Genomic DNA, 24,927 nt, shown 5'->3' on the forward strand with positions numbered 1-24,927 from the left:
GTCATTCCGCTTCGTTTCAGCTATGTTCTACCCATTATGTAATGCTACAAACAAAGAACAGAACAAGAAAAGAAAAGCCTCTGCAATCAATCCATCACATCTCAGGCCAAAGCGACAAGAAATCCTGTACGTAGCCTTAACCATAGTTGAGTTATGCTTGGCTGAAGGTACGTATCAGTGAGGCAGTCAGGGTATTAGAAAATTTAGTTATATAAAATTTCATATAAACGGGTTTGTGCTCACTCTGAAGGCATATTTTGGCTTGATTTTGTCTAATCAATACTGCCATGGCTAGTGTGAAGAAAAATTAGGCTGGTTGGTGGGTGATATTTTTAGGGCAGGACATCGAAACTTTCATGGTCCCTACTATACAGCAAATACTACCATAAGTATGATGTTTTTGTTGCAACTATTTCATGGAGTGTATAAGATGCAAAGAAAGAAAACACAATTTTCACGCTTTCATAGCTTTGTGGTGCCTTTACAAAAAGAGAAATGCCTTTCACCATCAGTAGTCCACACACCAAATTTGAGCAAAATTGCTTCAAGCATTCTGAGAGATGAGACTTCAAAAATTGGCTCAATTTCTTGCTTTTTTCCCCTTCACACTAACAAAAAAAAAGCTCCCATAAAATGCAAACGCGTTATCTGATTGCCATGAAATTCGACACACAGAGGGGAGTATAAGGTGAATCTTTGTACCACTCAAATACGATAAACAGTCAAGGAGTTATTAGCAATTATTCATGAAAAATAATATCAATATGTTGTTACTCCTACAGGGTAAACCGCTCATGGGAAAAAGCTGAAAACCAGTACGTGGATAGGTTAACTATTGAACCTCAAACCTTTTGTGGTTTGCCAGCTTAAGACCATGAAGATACAGCACAAAAATCAACAGTGTGTAACAATTAAGCGATCAAGATTTGGTAATAAAAACAACTACTTGCCACACCTACCACACAAGGGGAATAAGTTGAAAATCGGTGTATATATGGATTAATTTAGAAAGGCCCTTTAGTGGTTAGAAGAATTAGATAATAGGAAAACCAACTACGTGAGTACATGTAGCAAGTGTGAGATCAAGATACTCTAATAGTGCAGTCACCTTAATAAAGCAGTCAGCTAATAAATATTAATTACTCTAATAAAGCGTTAAGCTATGTCACAAGTTGCCTTGTAGAGAAATTATCTTTGTTACAAGCCACCCTGTATAGAGTTCAACTATAAAAAGTTACCCTGTATGGAGTTCAGCTACAATCCAGTAATCATGTAGAGTTCACAAGTCATCTTGTAGAGAGTTCAGCTACAATCCATTCACCATGTAGAGAGTTCAGCTACGAACAAGTAGCCTTGCAGAGAATTCAGCTACAAACATGTTACCTTGTAGACTGTTCAGTTATGTACAAATAATTCACTCTAGTATAGCAGCGTAGCCCCCAAAATTAGTCAAATCGTGTACTTTTTCATAAAAGCATGAAACTTTCCACATAAATAGTATTCCTCATGACATGTATTTTTGATATAGCGCCATCAACCTTTGGTGACGTTTGTGGTCACTTTTGCACAGAAATTTGACTATTTCTATCTTTATCTCCCTGAGGCATTAATTGATGTGTTAAAACATGGTACCAAAGTAAAGGTCTTATCTCTGGGCAAAAATGGCATAAAGGTCACCAGAGGTCAAATCTGTGATGGCACTATATAAAAAAATGTCATGAGGAGTACTACTTTTGTGGAAAGTTTCATGATTATTTTATGAAAAAGTGCACAATTTTTGCATTGTACTTTCACACCATAATAATAGGTGAGCGACGCGACCAACGTTAACTTGTAGAAAGTTCAGCTACATTAGAAGTCACCCGTTCAGCTACAAGTCACTCTGTAGAGAGTTCAGCTACAACCAGTCACCTGTAGAGAGTTCAGCTACATTAAAAGTCACCCTGTAGAAAATTCAGCTACAACAAATCACCCTTAGAGAGTTCAGCTACATTAGAAGTCACCCTTTAGAGAGTTCATCTTCAAACAAGTCACCCTGTAGAGAGTTCAACTGCAACCAGTCACCTTGCAGCTACAAACAAGTCACCCTGTAGAAAGTTCAGCTACATTAGAAATCACCCTGTACAGAGTTCAGCTATAAGTTACCAGTGACTTCTAATGTAGGTGAACTCTATACAGGATGACATGTTTGTAACTGAACCCTCTACAGGGTGGCTTGCTTCTCTACAAGCCCTGTAGAGAATTCAGGTTACCCTATAGAGAATTCAGCTACAAGAAGTCATCCTGCCTGTAGAGAGTTCAACTAAATAAAAAGGCACCCTGTAGAGTTTATTTATTTATTTATTTATTAAGGCTTTATAGCACAAGTGCTGAAGGTCTGTAGGACACCTGGTCCTACAGCCTGTTTTAAAGTTGTTATAGAAAGTGTGTTTGAAAAGGTGGAGAAAGGAGAAAAAATCCATGACTGGACCTAGGCAGCCTCAAACCTGTAGCCATCCGATTAATGCTTGAACGCTTACAGGAATCTGCCAGGCGGTCAGTTCAGTTACATTATAAGTTACTCTGTAGAGAGTTCAGGTCACCCTGTAGAGGGTTATTCAGCTACAAACATGTCACCCTGTAGAGAGTTCAGCTACATAAGGATATACTAGTGGACATTTATCCCTGAAGTAGCTATCACATGAACTCTCTCCTATAGGCTATTGCATTTGTCTACAGGGTGATTTCTACAGGTGTAGGGAACCTCCTTTGTTTCCCTACTTTTTCTATGATCCCTATATAGTCAAACTTAAAATTCCTATGATTTTTTTTGCAACATAATTATGACTAGTGAACCCTTGCATACCACATCAAAATGAAGAATGGCACAAGAGATAATGTTTTCATCTGAACGCGTACTTCAACTATCAATTACTGACTTGAAAGTGAAGTGGCTATTATGCTTTGCTTTCAGCTATGTTCAGCCCATTACACAGTGCTACAAACAAGAACAGTAAGAGAAATGCCTCTGCAATCAGTCCAGTCACTACAGAAAATACGGACAATTCCCGTTTACAAATGTAGGGAAGCCATCACACAATACCATGAATTGACACTGGGCTGTCAGCAAAAAGAACTGGGACACAAAGGAGTACAAAGGTAAGTCTATGATGCATGCATTGAACGTACTGCGGTATGCCAAAAGGCAAAGTGACATTGAACAGTGAAAAAATCAAGCCTGTATATAGCCTTAGCCATTATCGATCTGAAGGCATTAGGCAGGCAGTTAGTCAGCAGAAAATTCCATTTGAATAAACATTGTTTAAAAATTTTGTAGCTATTCTGTCAAAATGCTTTTTAAATTTACAGTAGTGAGCCAAGTAACTCTTAAACAGTAATACCACAGAAAAAAAACATTGCTTACCTGATTCACAGATTTGCACAAAACAGGTGATGTAAGAGCCATGTCAGCAGCTCTATATTCCTTGATAATATTTCGTAGACTTCCAAGAGGAGCTAGTTCAATTAACAACATAAATGGATTGGTACTCACACCACATAACTGGGTTAAGTTCTCATGATGTAGTGTAGAGAGAAAGGACACTTCCTTTCTGATCATTCGGTAGTTGTCAAGCGACACCGCATAATTATCCAAATAATCAGTAATTGTTGCTGTTTCAATTGGTGAATCAGTTATCACTTTGACTGCAACTAACTGTCGCTAGAAAAAAATTTCAGATGCATACATGAGTTTAGAATAACTGTATAATTACAGTACAACTACCACTTACAGACTTCACTAACTCTCCTCTAAGTACCAAGGCAGAGCCACCCATTCCAAGTATTTTCCCCTTATCAATATTAAGTGGCATATCAGGACCACATACAATATGTTGCACATCCTTAAATGCCTAAGTGATTGGGAAGCAGCAACATTAATAATGGCATGCCTTACCACAATGTACTTACTATATCAGGTGTACACAATTCGATGGAAAATTTTCCATGACGTTGACATACTGGTGATTCATTGATAGAATACAGTTGGAGTAACTGTTTGAAGCTAAAGCAGAAAATGTTGTGTTGTAGTTCGTTATGATAAAGAACAATATGGTCAGTATAAGTAAACTGGTATGCTACTTCTCCTTGTTGTGTGCAATGGTAGCAGGGGATGTAACACTCCACTTCTCCAGATGTGAGGTGCTCAAGAGTTGCAGGAAACCATTCTTCTAACTCTAGGATGAGTTGTTCAATTAAAACCAGAAGCTTTGTATTAAGGCTTAAAACTGTTTCACATGACAAATAGTTTGTGTTAGAACTGTTTTCATGCAGCTCAACAAATTTGTTAGTGTATATAGACAAGAAAATTCTACAGTTTTTATACTGAGAAACCAATTTTCCATCATCCATTGCAAAGTTAGCTTCATGTTTGAGTTCTAGCCATGTAGTCTTCTTGTATACAATTGCTATACCAGACTGCCACAGGCTCCACAAAGAATATTTGCCAGAATGTTGGCTTGCTGGTATGAGTTTCAACATAACCTCACGTATTTCACTATCTGACACAATCCTGTGTAGTAGTCTTGGCCAGTACCCATCTGGTATAAATGATGATAACCAAATACGAGAAAGTGGTGGATACAATGTAGCATTGTGTTGCTTAGCTTTGGAAGTGCTAAGATAATTTTTATAAGTGGAATAAGGTGAAAGCAAGTCAGTAGATTTTTCAAAAGATGCTGAATTCAACAAACTAACATTATAAAAATTATTACCAGTAGGTAGTGGTGTATTGTGATGTACTACAGTCAAGTACTGATTACTCTTCTCACTGTTGTGACGAGGTTCAGAGCTAGTCTTCTTGTACTGACCATCTTGAGGTAGACGCACCGTAATGTAATCAGGGTCATCATCTTCATCACTTGATTGTTGATTGTCAACATCATCATTTAAAAATGGCTCCAAACTCTGATTGTCACTTTCCTCAATATTAGTGGTCACTGTAGCACTGCTGCCAAAATTGAGGGACGCATTGTCAATAGGTGCAACTGATAAGGAGTTAGGGAGAAGTAATGGAACAAAATAAGATTCTCCTAATTTCATTACAATATCATAAACTGCAAACAACTCTAAAATTTCAGCCTGATTACCAAGTGAAAATTTCCTGAACCAATCAAAAAACAATTTCTTTGGAATTATGCCTATGAGAAATAAATGAAATCTATGAAAACTTTTAGAGAAAACACTGTTTTTATAACTTTAGTGTTGTGCTAAATTCATAAAAAATACTTGCATCCCTGAAAAACAGTAGGCTTCATATTTTGTACAATAATATGAAACAGTTTCACTTAAAACTTCAAAAGCTTTCTCCATTATCCATATAGCACTCTTCACTACAGACTTGATTGCTTAACCCCCAATGAAACGAGTGCAAATTTGGTTTATCTGTCACTAAGTGGTAACTAACTAGACACACGCATGCATACAATGAACAGCAGTACTGTATATTAGGGACATGAAGGTTTGGGTTTTTCTGGCCAAAAATATCACCCTAAAACCAGCCTCACAATACCTTCATGGCACCTTGGTAGTATTGGTTAGGTATAACCAAGCCCAAATGTGTATGACCTGAAATGTTTCCAAAAAGTTGCTACAAAACTTAAAATTTTAGTGGAATTTTCTATTGACAGACTGACTAACTAATGCCTTCAGACAAGCATCTCTTGATAACGGCTAAGACTACAAGCTTGATATTTTCGCTGTTCGACATTGCTTCATCCTGAGATGTGCCTTTTGGCAAACTGCAGTATGGACAATGCACGCATCATGGATTTATCTTTGTCCTCCTTTGTGTCCTATTTCTTTTTTTACTGACAGCCCAAGGTGCCGATTTGCGATAGTGTGATGGCTTCCCTACATTTGTAAATGGGAATCATTTGAATTTTCCATAGTGACAGCAGGGAGCTACAAGGGCACTTTTCCTACTGTTCTTTGTTTGTAATGCTGAAAAATGGGCTGAACATAGTTGAAAGTGAAGCCACTTCCAAGTCATAGTTGGGGCACGCAAATCGTCTGTAATTTTTGTGGTGACCGGATTGATTGCGAAGGGGCTTGTCCTTTGTTTGTAGCACTGTGTAACAGGCTGAACATAGCTGAAAGCGAAGTGTAATGGCCTCTTCACTTTTAGCTGGGGCACACATTCAGACGAAAACATTAACCCCTTTCTTTTGATGCGGTATCCAGTCAAAATAATGTTATGAAACAAGTATAAGGAAAAGTTAGGAAATTTCACTGGAAAAAATTATGTATTTGTCTATATGTGCAACAGATATGAAGAAAATATAGTTAACTGTATGTGCATCATATGTGAGACAACCCGAATATGATTTGAATATTACAAAGATCACATGTAATAATTGCAACATGTGTATGCTAGTGGTTTAATGCAGTACATATAGTAACACATTGCTATACATTTACTTCATCTGCAATCCCATGACACATACATATGTACCTTATATTTACTAGTGTGGCCTATGTATGATACACATGATATGAATATGATGTAAATATGAAGTGAATATGAATTACACATCATTGACAAACTAAGTACACTTTGCACTATAGCTCACTATAGCTCACTATCATGTGAACAATTGTTTACAAAACTCACTGTATTAAGTATAAATCAACTAAATAACACATGTTGAGTTGTCAAGCATAAAATTACAGAAATAACTTTTTTTACTGACAGATACACAGCAAGAATAGCCTCTGTTCCAGTGTACAGTTGCCAGAAATGCACTTGATTTTGATCACTAGTAGAAATGATGCTGGCCAAATGGCTTTTTCAGTGTAGCATACCAAAATAAGTTGGTCTGAGCTGATCATGAGCTGGTAGAGGCAGTAGATTTTTAATTCATTGTACTTTTGTCATACAAATTTCCTTGTATTCATTTTCTATCAGCAGATTCTGATATTATAACATATAGAACAGGCCACATCAATATACGGCCATCATTTCCAATCCAGTATGCTTCAATGCATGTTGAATGTATACCTCCTACCATGATGCTGTCTCTCCAACCACCAACGAATGGATTTGATGATTTATATGCTCTACAATGTTACTTAAGATGTTCTAAGGTAAGGAACTTTATTACTGCTAAATCCATGTAGTGAGTATACGGTGGTACAGGTTTAACAAATAATACTGCATCGCACAAATCTCTGCATGGTATAGAGATAAAATATTGGTAGGTTGCTTGGAGGATAGGTATCTTGCTTTAGTAAAGTCTTAGACAAAGTACAAAAAGTTTTTTAATCAAATAAAGATAAGTTTATATCACTGTTTACATGATGTAGGTAACAACCAAATTTTTCAACTTGATCATTTGTTTACATTGCACATGGGGAAATACCATCATAATAACTCTTGAAACTACACAACCAGCATCCGTATAGTCCCTCAGAATCTACCCATACAGCATTTCAGCAGAAACAAAAAAAAAACTGATATATTAGATCCAGGGTACTACCAAGAGTTCTACGTATAGCTAGTAGTTTACTCACTGATCATTTCGAATGGCAGAATTCACTGACTACAACAACACCAACACACCTGAGACCACTGAATCTGGTATGAATTATAAACAGTGAGAATAATAGGTCCGATTTGTCCATTCATTGGCAGTTAATCTTGCAAATTAGACGGAATTATGAGTGCAATTTGTCCATATTTCACGAGTCAGTGTCAGTAGGTTTCCGTATCACAGACTATCGCCTTATATGCTCACCAAATCACCATTATTAATGTAGTTTAGAACTGGGCCAATCCATTGCTTCTTCTAACATTACTTCGTGTCATCTTCATAATTCAGTTCTTCGAATACAGCTTGCCAGGACAAGCGGCACCGGGCCGGCAGGATTTTTTTACGATGAATCTGTTTTCAATTTTTAGGATCAATCCAAACAGCAAATGATACCTCATGGTTTCGGCATAATTTTTGCTAGAGTGTGCCTCCATCCAGGCCTCCATGAAGAAAGGAGCTCATGTGCTGCATGTCACAGGAAAGCGCGGGTGAGTGACAAACAGGTGCTGTGTGAAAATCATGGAAGAAACCCAGAAGCCCTGTCACTCCCAGTAGCTTCCATAGGAACTCCGCTGAGAAAAACTGTCGCCGGTTGGATCCCATCGTTAGGGCAGCCGTAATGTTCCACAAGTAACAGACGCCTGGCCGGCGGATAGAACAACACTGGCACTGGGGCAAGCTATACCAAAGCCATTACCTGATGAATTCAACCATACAGGGGAGTCGTAAGTTAACGATGTCAGTTGCTGGGATATGGGATATGTGATAACATTTCAGTGCTCCTATTTCGAGTCATCTCAAGAAAGCCAACTTGTGTTGAATCTTGCACAACAAGAAGTATCCAGACTATAGACCAAAGGCTTGTTCTAACTCTGGTAAAGAACTGCTCACATACCAAGATACTTTAATAGTATAAGTTGCATTTTCTGCTTAAAAGTGATCATTCAGTGATCATAGGAAGTTTGTCCATGATATATCGTATTGGGTGATGACGATGATAAGATTGTAGAAGAACTACACAAACATTTCAGTCTCAAGTATGAATACATGTTACTTGCAAACTTAATTTACACCAATAACATTGCCAGATTTGGTGAAAGGACTTCATTGGATGGTAATCAAGAAAACATACAAGCAGTTATTGATAAAATGACAAATGAAGTAGTACTGAAGCTATTACTATTAAACGTATGTTCCAAAAATGTGTGTTCTGTGTGTAAAGTTATCCATTTTCTTATAGGAGCAGTGACTTCAGAAAGGCCATTCGTGCTAGGAGAGAAACATGACAACAGTCAGCTTGTGCTGCCATTCTAGGAGAAGACAGAGAAGGCACATTGTAAGAATTACTGTGGCTTGTAATACAATACGTTACAGATATTATTTTTGTAGAAAGAAAGTGCGTAAAGCACTATAGTCACTATTCTTCAACTATTGGCGCAGAATCAAAATGAAAGTATGAAGGAGTACTAAGAGCAACCGATGAATTAATCGGGCAAGATTCTGGTGGCAGTTAGTGCACCGACAGAGATAAGACATCTAATCGTCCACCAGAAAAAAGAAATTGACTAAATACACATCGCACTGTAGTGGCATTGTAGAAAATTACAGGATGTGGAAAGTCTCTTAACAACAAAATAGATGTCGTAGCACAAGAAGTAGAGCTATGTTGGAGAATCAGAAGACCAAAGTCTTGTGAACTTTTCAGTTAGTGTCAAACTCATTTGAACTAAAAGTAAAACTGTTGATGAAGTTGTATAATTATTTTCATGTTTTATTTTCAAATCAAATTAATTGTGGAATCAAACTACATAGCTTATAAGTGAAATTTGTCATGTGTATGCTACATGTGTCTTATACATGCACTTCAGATTCATAGCATCTATCCTACATCTGTCCATGCGTATGTAATTGCACAAATACAGGCCACATGTGCTGCAAATCTTGTTTATCTTCTCCTACACTCAACAACAAATGTGAAGCAAACAGCACATTTACTCTAGATCAAATATGATGAGCACATAAGTGAATGTGACATTTGCTTAATGTGCACTACATATGCACTGCAGGCACAAATGTGTTTTTTTCCCAGTGTTTAAGTTTGATTAGGGATCATATAAGGAAACAAGGGAGGTTGCCTACGCCACGTACTAGTGGACATTTAATCTCTATTTCAGTCTAAATTAAGTCCAACCATAGAAAAAAAAGTAAGGAAACAAGGGAGGTCTGCAGATATATCAGTGGACATTTACTCTATATTTCAATCTTGGATATAGGGATTAAATGTCCACAAGTATATCTGCAGGTATAGGCAACCTCCCTTGTTTCTTTACTTTTTTTTCTATGATCCCTAATTGAACTTAAAATTCCTAATTTTTCCTTATACTTGTAATCATTTGATTGGCTACAATTCATGTTCTAAATGTCCGGAGTTACGTGTACTAATAATATGTTTGTGCTCCTACAATTGTAGCACTTCATAGCATTAGAACCTTTGGTTGCAGTTGGCTGGTGGTCCTCTGTCCTTTGGATCCCTTACTCTGACTTGGTTTCTGCTATAATCTAATCTTTCCTTTGTGCACTTCTATCACTCCACTGAATCTCCTTGGGTGGTGCCATTTCTGTACAATTGGTACGGTGCTGGTATCTCCTGTTCAATTCCGTTTAACACTTTCCTTCATTCTTCGCAGCTAGGCTTGTAGTCAATGGCTCCAGGTATACCACTGGGCTTTCCATCAGCTTAAGTAGTAGGCTATCTTGCATCTGTCCATGTAGCAATGCTTGCTAACTTTCTGTTGTCATCCAACTCTTGCCATAGGTAATCCTGAGTTCTTGTTCTTTGGAATCACCAATACTTTCAATCGCCCATTGATGTAAGTGCCGAAACACTTGTGTGTTGCCTATGCTCCAGCTGGCTTTGTCCACCTCATTTTACACTTGCTGTTCAATATCTTCAATCAATTTCCATTCCTCTAAAGCTTGACCCTGAGGTGTCCTGTGAACTGCTCTTCACCATCCCATTTGTTTCACTTGGCAGCATGCCTTAGTGATGGTTGCTATTCATCCAGCATGACTTCAGGGTCCTCCACAGTAAAATAATCAATCGGGGGTGCCTTACCTTGTCGACCCTTGCCATGCAGCTGAGCAGAGGAACTACAAGATTCATTGTGCCTGTCTTGTTGCCCAAGCAATGCTGTGCGGGGCGGGGCAACACTGTGCGGGGTAATGCTGTGCGGTGCAATGCTCGACTCAAGTTTTGTCTGCCTCACCAGCAAATCTTGTGCTGAGCTTGAATTAAGTCCACACACAAGTTCTTACAAACTCAACTCTTAATTTTGTAACCTCTTGGTCCTTCTCTTCAGGCTCTGACTCATATGTCAGCAACTGCTAACATTTCTGCATCCAAGAGTTGCTAGACTCAGTGTTAAGTGCACTTTCTAATTCCTTCAAGTGGTTCATTGTATTAACCTGTAGTTCAGTTAGTTGAAACTCATCATTAGTTATTTTAACTAGTTCTAGCTGTTGGGATAACTTCTCAAATAACATAGACTGTTCATTCAGTTGTTCATTGCAAGAACGTGCCTCATGCAGTGCACTGCATAACTCGGCTGCGTTACCATCTCCATTATTTACTGGAGAATGCACAATATGTGTAGCCGGTGGGCATACATTATGAAAAGAATTGTTTTACCTTGACAAGAAACATTACTTACTGGTGATGAGACGGGAACTTTGAAGCTTGGATAACTTCCAACACATTACTCAATGGACAGGAGCTCTGATCTCTGGACTCCTGGATAATGCCGGACTCATCTACCAGGAATATTCAACTGGCCTATGAAGCTTTGTCATTTGCTTGAACCATTACTTGGCTCATCTCCTGTTTCTAGCAGTCTGCCCTCAATGAGCTGGTGTGACAATGTCACTGACACTCCTCCTGGTAAATCTAGCAATGCTGTCATCACTGAAGTGCTAGGCGGTATGACATTTTGTGTTAAGCTACTGAACTACTTGAGATTGTGTGGCAAGAAGGTTACCATGTTTAGTTTATCAGGCTTTAAGCCATTCCTTTTCTTTGTAGATATGTTACCTGCTGTACTAAACAAGTGCTCAGAGGCTGAACTTAAAGCACAAATACATAAAATACTTTTTAGCAAGATGGGATAAAATTGGAAACGATGAATGATTATTTTACACCACTCCAGTGGGTTACTCAGATCTGGTTTGGTAACCATTTTGTAGTGATCAATTTCAGCACTTTGTGGAGATGAATCAGTTTGAGAGTCTGACTGCTGCTCTCTTGAGGCTCTTAAGTAGCTACTTAACTTCCTCTTCTGGCTACAGGGAGTGCAGGCTCTCCTTGTGTAAGTTGCATAATGTCCATAGAATCTGTACTATCTGTAGTACCTGGTTGAGCAGCTTGGGCTTGCTCATTCTTGGAGGTTACATATGCTGCTCCTTCTTCTACCACCCAACTGTTATCCCCTTGACATTCCAACATCATCAGGCACATAGTCTGCAATAAACCTGGGATCCAAAAAGGATGCTACGCTCATCAACTGCCTACACCGAATACTTGTAATCCAAATAATCTACATTTAATATCTGCTGTCAGGATTGTATCATCTTCACCAACACTGCAAACATCATGTAAAGCCGTGTTTACACTGACCATTTAAAGCCGATATAAAATTATATCGTTTCTGGTACGCGTTAAACTTACCAATGTAAACGGTTGTGGTAATAACAAACACGTACTAATATAACCCTGCTTGTACTTGAGGGTCAGGTTTGATTCATCTTTGCTTACTGTTATAATTTTCCAGTGTAAACAAGTACCACGAATTAACTCGAATCATCACCAGCCTTCCATCTCGTGATCGCGCAGTAATTGGAACTTTTAAGTCATCAGCAGCCACGTGGATGCGTGACAATGCCTCCCAAACAAGATCGTGGCCGTAATTGGTCTGATGAAGAGGTATTACAGCTTATTGCAGTGTGGTCTGATGATGTTATACAAGGGGAACTGGATGGTTGTCACCGAAACCAACACGTATTTAAGAAGATGGCTGAAGCTTTGAAAGAAAAGGGCTTTGAAAGAAACTGGAGACATAAAGTGAAAAAGCTCAGGTAGGATTATAAGCAGATAGCAGACTACCAGAAGGAAACTGGTAAAAACACAAAGCAATAGGACTTTAAATATTTCGACCAGTTACATTTATTCCTTGCCAACAGACCAGCTATCAGGCCACCCCATGTTGTATCCAGTAGTAGCTCAGTCTGCTCAGAAGATAATACTAGTCAAATGGAGGAAGGCTTTATGGTTGATGACGATGATGTTCCCCACGTTAGTAAAATTGATCAATCTTTAACTGATGGAGACATACCTCCATCAACTAGCTCTTCTGAAATGGTGTGCACCCACGTTGTGTATATATGTATAAAGTGTGATTGTTGTATTATGCTTGCATGATTAATACATATGCTTGTATATCACGTTATAATTTGTTACAGGGTAAGGATGAATCGGGTAAGGATGAATCAAAGGATGATGATGCAAAATCAAAGTCAGATGTGAAGAAGTTTCCACAGCGAGGAAAGAAGAGGAAGCAACCAAATAAACTAGAGAAAAGTTTGCAGGTAGTTATGGATCAGTTTGTGACAGTTCAGCATGAAACTGAAAACAAATATATTGAATTAGAGGAGAAGAGACTGAAATACATGAAAGAGTCAGAAGCACATAAAATGGAAATGGAAGAAGGACGTTGTGAGGCAGACAGGCAGCATGAGCTACAGATGTGGTCAATGTTTATGAGTGTATGTGGTGGTGGGGGTAGTGGGATGAATTACGGTGTACCACCTCCACCATAGGGTACAATCAGTCATACTATCATGGCCAGTATTCTGGTGGTGGTCCTGGTGGAGCAACTTCTTGCGTACAGCCATCGCCCCCACTGAACTCACCTACTGGGCTATAGGAAAGACAACAAACAGTTGTTCATATATTTCAGTGATTTACATGTAATAGTAACTAGTAAGTATGTCCGTTTACTTACAGTATAGTTGTACAATGAGAAGTGTCATTAGTTAAAATAATCTACAAAAAATTCTCTCATGTTACAACTCTCACCACGATCTACTGTGTCTGTCGAATGTGGTTGTTCTAATATACTGTCACTAGCATGGAGCCACTCTTGATCCAGTTCTTCTCCATGAATTTCACAAACAATGTGAAGAGCACAACAAGCAGCTATGATTGTTGGTATGTTTTTATGTGAGCATCCAATCTTTTAGATAAGCATCTCCATCTGGCTTTTAGTCTACCGAAAGAGTTTTCCACAGTCATTCTTGTTTGACTTAAAGAATAATTAAAATTTCTTTGACGAGAGTTAGTAGTACCATGAGGAAATGGCTTCATAAGCCAATTAAGTAGTGGATAAGCAGAGTCTCCCAAAATCACTACAGGAACATCCCAACCATTAACGGGCAGCACAGATCTGAGAAACAAACCGCCATCATTACCCATCCTATAAATTGGGGAATTGGAGAAAACACATGTGTCATGCACGCTACCTGGCCAACCAACATAAATGTGCATGAAACAGTGTCTGTAATCTACCAGCCCTAGTAAAATAACTGAATAGTAACCTTTTCTGTTGTAGTAGTCAGTGTGTAAAGGGGTTGCAACAGAATTTGGAATATGACATCCATCAATTGCACCACCACAGTTGGGAAAGCCCCATGACTGCTTGATTCCCTTGACTAGCTTTAACAGTTCTTCATTATTCCTTGGGAGTTGAATATACTTTGGCATATGTATTTCTACAATGGCTTTGCTCACACTATTGACTATTAAACAGACTGACGATCGTGACACTCCAAACAAGTATGCAGCTGTTCTGTACTCCATATTCGTTGCCAAACACCATATACAGATAGCAACCCGCTGTTCCACCAAAATGGCATCCCTCAACTTTGTTGTTTTTCGTTCAATTATTGGCTTCAGCTGTGTGCACAAGCAGTCAAACGTCACCTTTCTCATTCGGAAATTTTCGTACCAATCGTGGGTAGAAAAGGTTCGTTGAACAATAAAATTCCAGAAATGAGAGCTCCTGATTTGCATCGAGACCGTTCTATCCATATGGTAACACGAACAAATGGCGACTAACATCAGAAAAACAAATTCAAGCTTTTGACGACTGTTTCTTCATCTTCTAAGCACGTTACTGTCTTCAAAACACAGTTGCACTCTGTACGCGCTCTTCTGTTTCAGCATCCAATGATACATACACAACAACCTTTTTACGTCTGCCATATTGAGAATCACGTTTACTCACGTGTGAAACATGTATGTTGCGTGCTGGAAAGTTAGTCCACAGAAGTGTAAACAGTGGTCCTCATCGTGCTAGACTATACTGGTCTAGTGTAGTGCGAGATATCTTTGCAGTGTAAACAGGGCTTAAAATATTCAAAACCAGTAAAATTGCAGAAACAGACACATAGTGCTCTGCAGACAACCCATCAGTAAAATCACTCCAGGGGCCCAATGCTGCATTCAGCACTTCAAGCACATCCAAGTGGGAACAAGATGAGAATATTTTCTGTCTCCACATAAAACTCTCCTGATAGCTTTCTCTTACTCCAGTACTCAACTGATCATCTTCTGAGTTGATCCCCAGTGTGTCTGGCAGTCAATGACTAAAGAGTGTTCAGGTAAACTAACTCTTTTTGAGCATTCTTCAAATCTCGTTTCTTTTATAACTGTAAGAAAATGAACTTACTAGTTTTTACACACAGCCAAAACACAATCAACCTGTCTATCATCTTTCAGAGCGTTTCCTATTGTGAGGTGAAGATTACGTCCAAAGCAAGGTAAACGTGCATGTCCAGTTGAGAATTGCTTTGACAGCTCGTAAAATATTACTACCATTGTTGGTAGTGAGACAGACTTGATTCTTGCTTTCAAGACCCCACGACTGCAAAGTATCTGTGATAGCCTGAGCAAGGTTTTCACCATTGTGATAGGAAAATACATTGTATCTAATGCAAAGGTACATACTTCTTACTCCTTAAAAACATAGTGTATTGTGTAACTCATGTAGGGATCACTGTTGACACTGGACTATATGTCAGTTGTAGCTGAGTAAAATTCAATACTATATACTTATGTCATGAAGCACAGATTGCCTTGTACGTTCATATAATTGTGAAAGAGCTGTTTTTGTAAAGTAGTTCCTGCCTGGCAATCTGCATGTACTGTGGATCAAGTTGTCTCAGCAAGCTGGCTTTTCAACAGTGTATATAGACAATATATCTTTGCCATTGCAATACTCAGTCAGTCTACACCATTTCCTGCTGTGTCGATCATATTTCTGTGTTACCTTGAGTGAATCTACAATTAATGGTTGGCCATGAAGGGCATTTTTCTTCTTGGCTTTCGGAGCAGTGCAGGAAACAGCAGTGGCAGAAAGTCTTCGGAATTTGTTGTGCTTTTCCGGATGGTGCACTCGAAGATGGGAAATCAGATTTGAGGTATTTCCTCCGTGAGCAGCAACAATTTTTTACATGTTCGGCATGAAGCCACTTCCTTTCTCACATGGGTATCGTCTAAGAAAATTCCATATTACTGACTTAGTTCTCTTCTTTGCTAATAAGTCATTACTAGCATTGTTAGAAGAAGTATCAGCTGGACTGGTGTCATCATTCTCATCATCTCTCTTGTTGTCCAACAAAAATGTGGTCTATACGCATGCACAAGAAAACCAGTATTTCAAAAATGCCATACCTTTGAACCGGTTTGTGTAAAGTACCGTAAATAACTATATTTCCCAGTATACTACCCAGCACTGCATCACTGTTAATTCGCTAACAGTTAATTGCTTTGAGTTCAAGAAGTATGTATGTCCTCCCATCTGGAAACAAGTTTCCAGTAACTTTTGCATCAAGCTCAAGGCATCTGCCTTCCCTCAGCCATAGCTAAACTTGGTTTCAACTGACATGACTTCAAGTTACCACTGTCTATTCAACTTGTTATCTCGGTGGGATCTTCAATGTGACAGACTTGGTTGCTTAACTATTACTGACTTAATCTTTTGCTAAGTGGTAACTAACTAGATACACGCATGCGTACGATAATATTAATAATAATTTTATTGGTTATAATCCATGTTCTAAGTGTACGGAGTTATGTACATATACTAATAATATGTTTGTGTCACATAGATATCAGGTATAATATGACAAAATTCCCAAATAAGTGTTTAAGACAAGAAATTTTGTATCTAATTAGAATTGTAATATATGGGATATATGTAAGGAACTATAGCAGGGGTGTCAGAGAAAAGTGAAAGTGGTAAGGTTCAGTCCAAAGGCAGCTAGTCTAGGGAGGTCTCTCTCCCAGGAAATGTTTGAAAATTTCACACTTTGAAATGCTATTTTGGAGGAAATTTAGTAATACTGCATGTGTGCAAGGTGCTAGCTACCTGACTGGACAATGACCAAAAGGCACCTCCATAATACCTTAAAACAAGTTTGTAAAATGTTTCAAAGTAGTTACAAAGAGAAACAAAGTCAAAGCTAAGTATAAGAGTAATTATGTTTAGAGGTGTCTAATGCGAAGGAAGTAGTCATGAAACTGTTCTGGGATTATATAAGTGTTGTTTCTATCAGTTGTTGCCTATGAGTAAATTGCATGTTCACTACGTTTAGTTTTGGCTTCACCGAGTTTGAAATGAAAGCTTTTTTTATTTCACAGAGCCAAAGAGTTTGAAATGAAAGTTTTTTTTATTTCACTGAGCCAAAAAGTGATGAGGCTCTGGCTTCACTGGTCACACCTACTCTGATGCTCTTGAACTATGTATAGAAGTGCATATGATTTGTGGGTAAACAACTTGATGTTGCATATACAGCAGCATGCATAAAAAAGCATGTAATTACCTACCATCACTAGTTGGAATACAAAGGATGTCAGCTACTACATCACACAACCATTGCACGTCAATACAGAAGATCTGCTCCTTCCAATTGTCTGGGTGGCACAAAATTGTCCCTGAAAAAAAATCCAGATGATAAAAAGAAGTAGGGTGGTGGGAACAGTGGTAGCTGAACAGGGACATACAGGGGCAGATCTAGGGTTTGACACCGTGAACAGAAAAAAGCAGGGGATCTACAGTGTGTGTGTGTGTGTGTGTGCGCGTGTGTGTGCGTGTTGTGTGTGTGTGTGCATGCGTGTGGAGGGGGTAGTGGGGTAGGGCACATGCTTCCTCTGGATCCACCACTGAAATAATTATGGAATTAGTTCTATAGACTCTACCTTGATGATGTAAAAAGTGGAATGCTCCTTTCAAATCATCTTCTGAAGTCCAAGATGGCATGAAAGAAGAACTAAAAATGTATAAATATGCATTTATTGTATGGATTTGCAAGTTTACCAAAATTCATCAAGTGATAAAACTGGAACTGTCTTAGACTTCCTCATATCTGCTGCCTTAGAGAGGACATCTTGATTTAGTTCCAGATATGATACTGGGATCATTTGCTGGAGTAAGGCACTAGGGTCTTCTGGTGACTTATTTGGCTGATACACCACTACAAAATGTATGCATTTCAATAATATTAATAATCACCCTAATGAGTAGGTGAGTTATTATTATAATTACTATTAGGTATTATTGTATTATAGGTACTCTTGGAATTGGTTAAAAAAACATTTGACAAAACTAGTGGATTTGGTAGCCTGTGAATATTGTTGATGGAAAAATGAGTATTTGTAAGAATAATCCTAGCTGCTGACTATATGAACTGGCCTCTGGAGATTTCATTAAAGTGGCTCAGAACAGTTTCTATATGGTTTCGAACAAGTGAGCTATCATCATAAACACTTTGTACTAACAAAAGCATTTTGTATTCCACCCTTTACAACAAACAAGGGACAAGAGTCAAGTTTAGCCATTCACAGTGAGCTCCTTTGCATTTGACACAATGGTGCTGGATTCACTGGTATTCATTATTTTCATTAGACCCTTGTTTATCCATACCCTTATTTATCTGAAATTGGAAATGACTGTTCTATTAGAGTATTTTAAGTATAGGTGTATGCTACAGCATGAGGCAAACCAAGTGCTGCATTTGCTTCAAGACACCCACTGAGTGCTGCATATTTTGTACACACAAACATAGGCAATGCTTTTTAAGCATTAGAAAAATTATTATTACACCTCTTGGTCTTCTTGCTCTGAGAGCTAATCTTGTAGGCCCAAACCACTTCAATTTTTGGTGATCAGAGTATCAGTTAATCTATTTCTAGTTGTAGAAATAACTGGTATGATTAGTCTGGCTAGTTTTAATGAGTTACAATGTTACGCACATGATCAATTGTACTGTCTGAGTTGGGTTGTTTTTGTAACATTCTGTTCTAAATATAATTGTACTATATTGCCCAATTATCCACATAATTGTACTGTATTTTGCTCCATTATGTACAGTTATGTAGCTAATTGGTATACTGTATGTACGTGGCGGCACTTTGATCCTCCTATGTATGAGCTTCAGTTATCCGAACAATTCACTTATCTGAACACTTTTACCGTTGCCAGGGTTTGAGGGTCCACAACTCCCATTGTGTGGAGCTACTTTTCTTATCAGGTCTTTTGTTTCTATCTATGGCACATGACTAAGGCTTTTTTAAAAACCAGGCAATAGCAAGTATAAAAAAATGACTTTCACACATGTGTCGTCTCAGGTCACTATAGGCCAGTTAAAAGACCTTTCACATACAGGACAATGTGCTCTGTTGTTCACTGGTGAGGTAGTACATGACCTGTGATGTTATGGTTTGTTTCACGACAGTTAAGAGTAAAGGTGGTCTTGCTGTACATAACCGTCATAAAACACACACACGTTTTTTTTCCCCCAACAGTAATCAGGCAATTTTATGACTCCTAAAAACGATCATAACTTTGAAGCAGAATGACTATTTACTTCAAGCAAAAGTCAAAGTTTTTAAATCGGGCACACTCCTGGTTTACTGAAATTGTTTTCCGAAAAGTGTGTGTGTGTGTGTGTGTGTGTTTCTATGTTTATATGTTTGTTTGTATATTTGTTTGTCTTTCCGTACCCATGTGAGCAAAATTTTGTTTGCTAAAAACAGCCTTTACGTGATAAATAAAGGCCATATAGAACCCGTACTAAACTTCTGGGCAGGTAAGCTTTGGTTTAAGACAGTTAATACGTGCCAGTTTGAAATACAGGTGAAACAAGTTTATAAGGATGCAGTGAAGGCCTTACCCAACCCATTTTGGCATTAGATAATCAAACTTGGGACAATCAAGCTTCAGATAATTGATTCTCCACTGTAGTAAGCTGTTTGACAGGCACTGTCAATTGAGTGAGCGAGCGAGTGACTGGTTGACTGATTGCTTAATATCTTTGGACTAACCCAGCACAACACTTAATTCCCACCACATAAGTTCATTAATTTTTTGCATGCATTCCATTGTGTACAACAAATTTCTGTACTCATTATTCTTTAAAAGCTTTCAAGCATTCTTTGAAATCAGCATACAATTCTTATAATTTTGAATCACTCATATTGTTTGCATTTAGGACACAAACTGCACACAAGTTTAGTATCAATTGCTATAAAATAAATATTAACCACTTACTTTTCCCTTTATTCAAGAACAAATGAGTTGCTACATAATAAATTTCTTTCCTCAGTTGCTTGCAGGCACTATTTATTTTTAGTTTTTGAGCTGTACTGCTCACAAAAGTGACAGTAGCAATGATGGGATAGATAGAAGAGTCACCATATAGTTCATCAACTAATTCCTTTAAACCACTGGTGTTCTTAACATTGACCTGATCAAGATGAGTACCAACTATAATAACTGGACATCCTGGTGCATGTACCTGAAATAAACAAGACATGAAAACTTGTCTTGTGGATGTTTTAAGTGTGCGAGTTTCTAAAGATACAACAAATGCACAGATCTCCATGGTTAACAGACAAAAGGTACAGTCTTTGCAGTAGTTACAGTAAATACTCAACTTTGAATCTCATAACTCATCACACCAGTGTGCTAACACACTACATACAAGCACACAGGCTGCGTATACGTACCACACACACACACATGCACGCACGCACGCACATGCACACACACACACACGCACGCACATGCACACACACACACACGCACACACTCAGGTTACAACTCAGCCTGGAGAAGTGGTCTAGCTGGTGTGCTGGAAGACAAACAAATCCTCTTTTGGCACCTTTAGCAGATATACTTGAATTTCTAACTGATAATTTTGAACTAGGCCTCAAGTATTGTACTCTAAACATGCTTCGTTCAGCCATTTCTATGACTTCATGCCATACTACGTAGATGACTGCACAGTAGGAACCCATCCTATGGTCACTAGACTCTGAAAGGCATGTTTAATGCCAGGCCACCGGCACCCTGCTACTCTCATTCTTGGAAAGTAACCACAGTGGTAGAATCCCGCCAAACCAACTCTCTCTATTCCAGTTTAGCAAAAAGGTGTGACCTTAATGGCATTATGTAATGTAGACCGTTGTTCTGACTTCGCTGCTCTGGATAGAGATTGCATGAGGTGGAGTACAATTTACTGTGGTCCAACTAACCAAAATGAGAAGATCAGATCCTCCCAGAACTGTCTCTTACACCTTATTACAGAATGATAATGATGTGTGTCCAGTAGCTAACCTCCGCCGGTACATTGAGATGACCTCTCCACAAGTTGGCGCAATGAGCCCTCCTAGAACTGTATTCATTCCATCCAAGAAACCCTTCAGGAGGGCACACCCTGCCACTTGTAACATCATCTAGTAAGGTTCTCGTGTTCCATGAAGCCAGGTTCCACACACTTAACATCTGAGTTACACTAATTCTGAGTACACGATGAGCATTTGAACCCCTCCCCCCCTCACACACAGGCAACAAAAAGCAAAGCAAAGCATCCCACGGCCATGCCTACTCAGTGAAGCAGCACTGGGACACCTGTGCACTACTCAGGTACTGTGAGTCAGCACAGGCAAATCCTCCTGGGGCAGGACTAGTAATCCACAGGAGGCTGTGTCATGTCTCACAAGCAAAGGTGTGGGAAACTGAAATCTTACCTACACCTTCACCTACTCTGCACGGTATGGACAACTGGCATTTGCTTTCCCAGTTGAAACACACACACACACATATATGTGCACACAAATACTCACTAGTGCTGGGTGATATAGCTGACATACGACATAAATTTTTAATATCGTGATACAATAGCTAGAAATTATATCGCGATATAGTGCATGCGATCTAAGCAGTACAACACAAGTTCATAAGTGGCATCTCCAGTTTTACCATTGCTCCTGCTGCACCCACATCAACGGTGCAGCATACCGTTGATGGGGTATTTTGAAGGCGCTATTTACTTAGATCTGTGTGCAGCGGTTGGGACATGCAGGAAGCAGTAGACCAGTGAGAAGAATAGTAGTTCAAAGAGCCATTGTGATTAACCAGCGCCAATTTTCAGCTACTTGAATTTATAAAAGATCGAAATAGTCTAATAGAGCAGTCAGTGCGATACTCTGATAGAACAGTGTGTACTGCTTGGTCTAAGCTATCTTGATATTAAAAAAGAAAGGAAAAAGAGACTGTGTTTGTAAAAATCCCCAGATGCCATTTCAAAGCATTTGTTTTTTTGTTTTTAATTCCCTGGGGGAGCATGCCCCTCCTAGCTTACATGTAGTTATTGTAAACTGATAATCTCTAATTTAAATATCATAATAGATCAACATGATGAAGGTGTAGCAGATTAAGTTGTAGGAAGACTAACTATGTAACTTGCCAGTATGCAAATCAGCATTTCGTTTAATTCTCATTTTAACTAGCTGTGTAAGTGCAAATGATGTATTAGCTCATAAATGATCTTATTCCTGTGTTTTGTGTACAGTGTAGTAGTACATACTTGAAAACTATCTGAAAAAAACCCAGAATAAACATTCAAGTTAAAATATTGGCATATATCGTATTCATATCGTGAATAAACTTTGACATGACATACGACAAAAAAAATCTATATCACCCAGCACTAAAACTCACACCCATACGGACACAAAAACACTCACTTGCATGGATGCATGCACACATGAGCACACGCACACGCATACAGACACTGGCATGCAAACAGTAGATATACAAGACTAACTTTTATATTTTTCAATACAGTTTCTAATTCCTTGACTCCTCTTTCACCATCTACCAAATTAAATACTACCAAGTATAATGCTCTTTTGGAGCAAAAGCAATGTTGAGTAGCACTGATAACATCCTAAATGCAATACACATGCAACATTTTTTTTAGAATCAGATTATCATTACCTGATTAAAATCCCAAATAGTGAACTTGATTGCTTCATCTGAAGATGATGGAGCAAAGATCCACTCAACTTTCAAATGAGTTGCCGGTATGGTTTGCTTATGTTTCGCTATTCTGTTAATTAGAGTAGACTTGCCAGTTTTAGCACTTCCAAACACCATTACTCTCAAGCAGTGATGCTTTATTAATCTATTTGCATATTAAATTGCAAAATAAAAACAAGCATGGAATAGTTAGATAGTATTGTAACAGTACAGTACACGCTTTAGTGTCATGATCAAGACACACAGTAGTGTGTCGTGCGGCCCAAGAAGCCGGCGCGTAACACCCGTGAGTATATTGACAGGAAGAAAGAAAACGCAATTTTCGCACCTCCGTAGCGCTGTGCTTCCTTGATGAAACAAGACGATTTTTGCTGTGGACATGCCCCCCAACTGCAGCACTCCACATTCCAAATTTGAGCGAAATCGCTTCGCGCGTTCCCGAGATATGCGACTTCAAAAATTGGCTCAGTTTCTTCGTTTTTTTTTTTCTTCTTATTTTTCTTTTTCTTGTCGCACACTTACAAAAACTGCTATAAAACTTGAACGCCATATCCGATTGCCTTGAAATTTGGCACACAGAAGGGGGATATAAAGGAGCATCTCGGTACCAACTTTGGCTGGAATACGATAAACAGGCAAAGAGTTATGAGCGATTATTCACGAAAAATAACACCAATATGTTGTCACGCCTACAGGGTAAACCGCGCATGAGAAGAAGCTAAAAATCGGTGGGTGAATAGGTTAACTATTGAACCTCAAACCTTTTGTGGTTTGAAAGAAATCGAGCTAAAAAACAGGAAGATACAACGAAAAAAGCAACAGTGTGTAACAATTACGCAATCGAGATTAGCTAATAAAAAAACGACTGCTTGCCACGCCTACCAGATAAACCGCTTGGGGTAATGCTTTGAAAATCGTTGACCAGATGGAGTAATCATCTTAGAAAGGCTCATCAATGGTGTAGAAGAATCAGACTTAAAGCCACGGAGTTATAACACGAAATCCAACTTGGTGCAGCAAGTGCGAGATCGAGATACTCTAATAGAGCAGTCATCCTAATAGAGCAGTCACCCTGAAGAGAATTCAAGAGATCAGCTAGAAACAAGAAACCTGTATAGAGATCAGCTACACACAAGTCACCCTGTAGAGAGATCAGCTAGAAGAAGTTACCTTGTAGGGAGTTCATGCAACTATGGAAAGGGATAGTTTCAGCTAGAAAAAATCACTTTGTAGAGTTCAGCTACAAAGAAACCACCATGTAGAGAGTTCAGCTACAAACAAATCGCCCTGTGGAGAGATCAATAGAAGAAGTTACCTTGCAGAGAGTTCAGCTACAAAGAAACCATCATGTAGAGAGTTCAGCTACAAAAAAATCTCCCTGTAGAGAGATTAGCTAGAAGAAGTTACCTTGTAGAGAGTTCAGCTACAAAGAAACCATCATGTAGAGAGTTCAGCTACAAACAAATCTCCCTGTAGAGAGATCAGCTAGAAGAAGTTACCTTGTAGAGAGTTCAGCTTCAAACAAATCACCCTGTAGAAAGATCAGCTAGAAGAGGTCACCTTGTAGAGAGTTCAGTTACAAAGAAACCACCATGTAGAGAGCTCAGCTACAAACTAGTGACTTTGTAGAGACATCAGCTAGAAGAAGTTACCTTGTAGAGAGTTCAGCTACAAAGAAACCATTCTTTAAAGAGCTCAGCTGCAAACAAATCACCTGTATAGAATTCAGCTACAAATAAATCACCCTGTAGAAAGATCAGCTAGAAAAAGTTACCTTGTAGAGAGTTCAGTTACAAAGAAACCACCATGTAGAGAATTCAGCTACAAACTAGTGACCCTGTAAAGACATCAGCTAGAAGAAGTTACCTTGAGAGAGTTCAGCTACAAAGAAACCATTATTTAAAGAGCTCAGCTGCAAACAAATC

At 38.7% G+C, this 24,927-nt stretch overlaps 1 protein-coding gene and 1 long non-coding RNA gene across 5 annotated transcripts in view; one reads left to right on the top strand and one right to left on the bottom strand.

Moving 5' to 3' along the window:
• LOC136249006 (leucine-rich repeat serine/threonine-protein kinase 1-like) overlaps positions 1 to 24,927 on the bottom strand; it is a 47,247-nt gene that overhangs the window by 3,925 nt on the left and 18,395 nt on the right. For all 4 annotated transcript variants that reach the window (XM_066040886.1, XM_066040885.1, XM_066040887.1 and 1 more), the window contains 9 exons: positions 22,961 to 23,147; positions 22,788 to 22,910; positions 20,228 to 20,474; positions 17,996 to 18,152; positions 17,878 to 17,948; positions 17,506 to 17,613; positions 3,949 to 5,177; positions 3,771 to 3,890; positions 3,404 to 3,700 (listed from right to left, as the gene is read on the bottom strand). In XM_066040886.1, the coding sequence (XP_065896958.1) occupies positions 3,404 to 3,700; positions 3,771 to 3,890; positions 3,949 to 5,177; positions 17,506 to 17,613; positions 17,878 to 17,948; positions 17,996 to 18,152; positions 20,228 to 20,474; positions 22,788 to 22,910; positions 22,961 to 23,147 (2,539 nt within the window). The remainder of the gene's footprint in view (positions 1 to 3,403; positions 3,701 to 3,770; positions 3,891 to 3,948; positions 5,178 to 17,505; positions 17,614 to 17,877; positions 17,949 to 17,995; positions 18,153 to 20,227; positions 20,475 to 22,787; positions 22,911 to 22,960; positions 23,148 to 24,927) is intronic.
• Positions 8,630 to 9,193, top strand: LOC136251871 (uncharacterized). Its single transcript, XR_010699234.1, has 3 exons — positions 8,630 to 8,756; positions 8,809 to 8,904; positions 8,958 to 9,193. It is a non-coding gene; the product is annotated as an uncharacterized lncRNA (long non-coding RNA).

This window comes from Dysidea avara, chromosome 3 (assembly GCF_963678975.1).
Source record: "Dysidea avara chromosome 3, odDysAvar1.4, whole genome shotgun sequence".
Classification (NCBI taxonomy): domain Eukaryota; kingdom Metazoa; phylum Porifera; class Demospongiae; order Dictyoceratida; family Dysideidae; genus Dysidea; species Dysidea avara.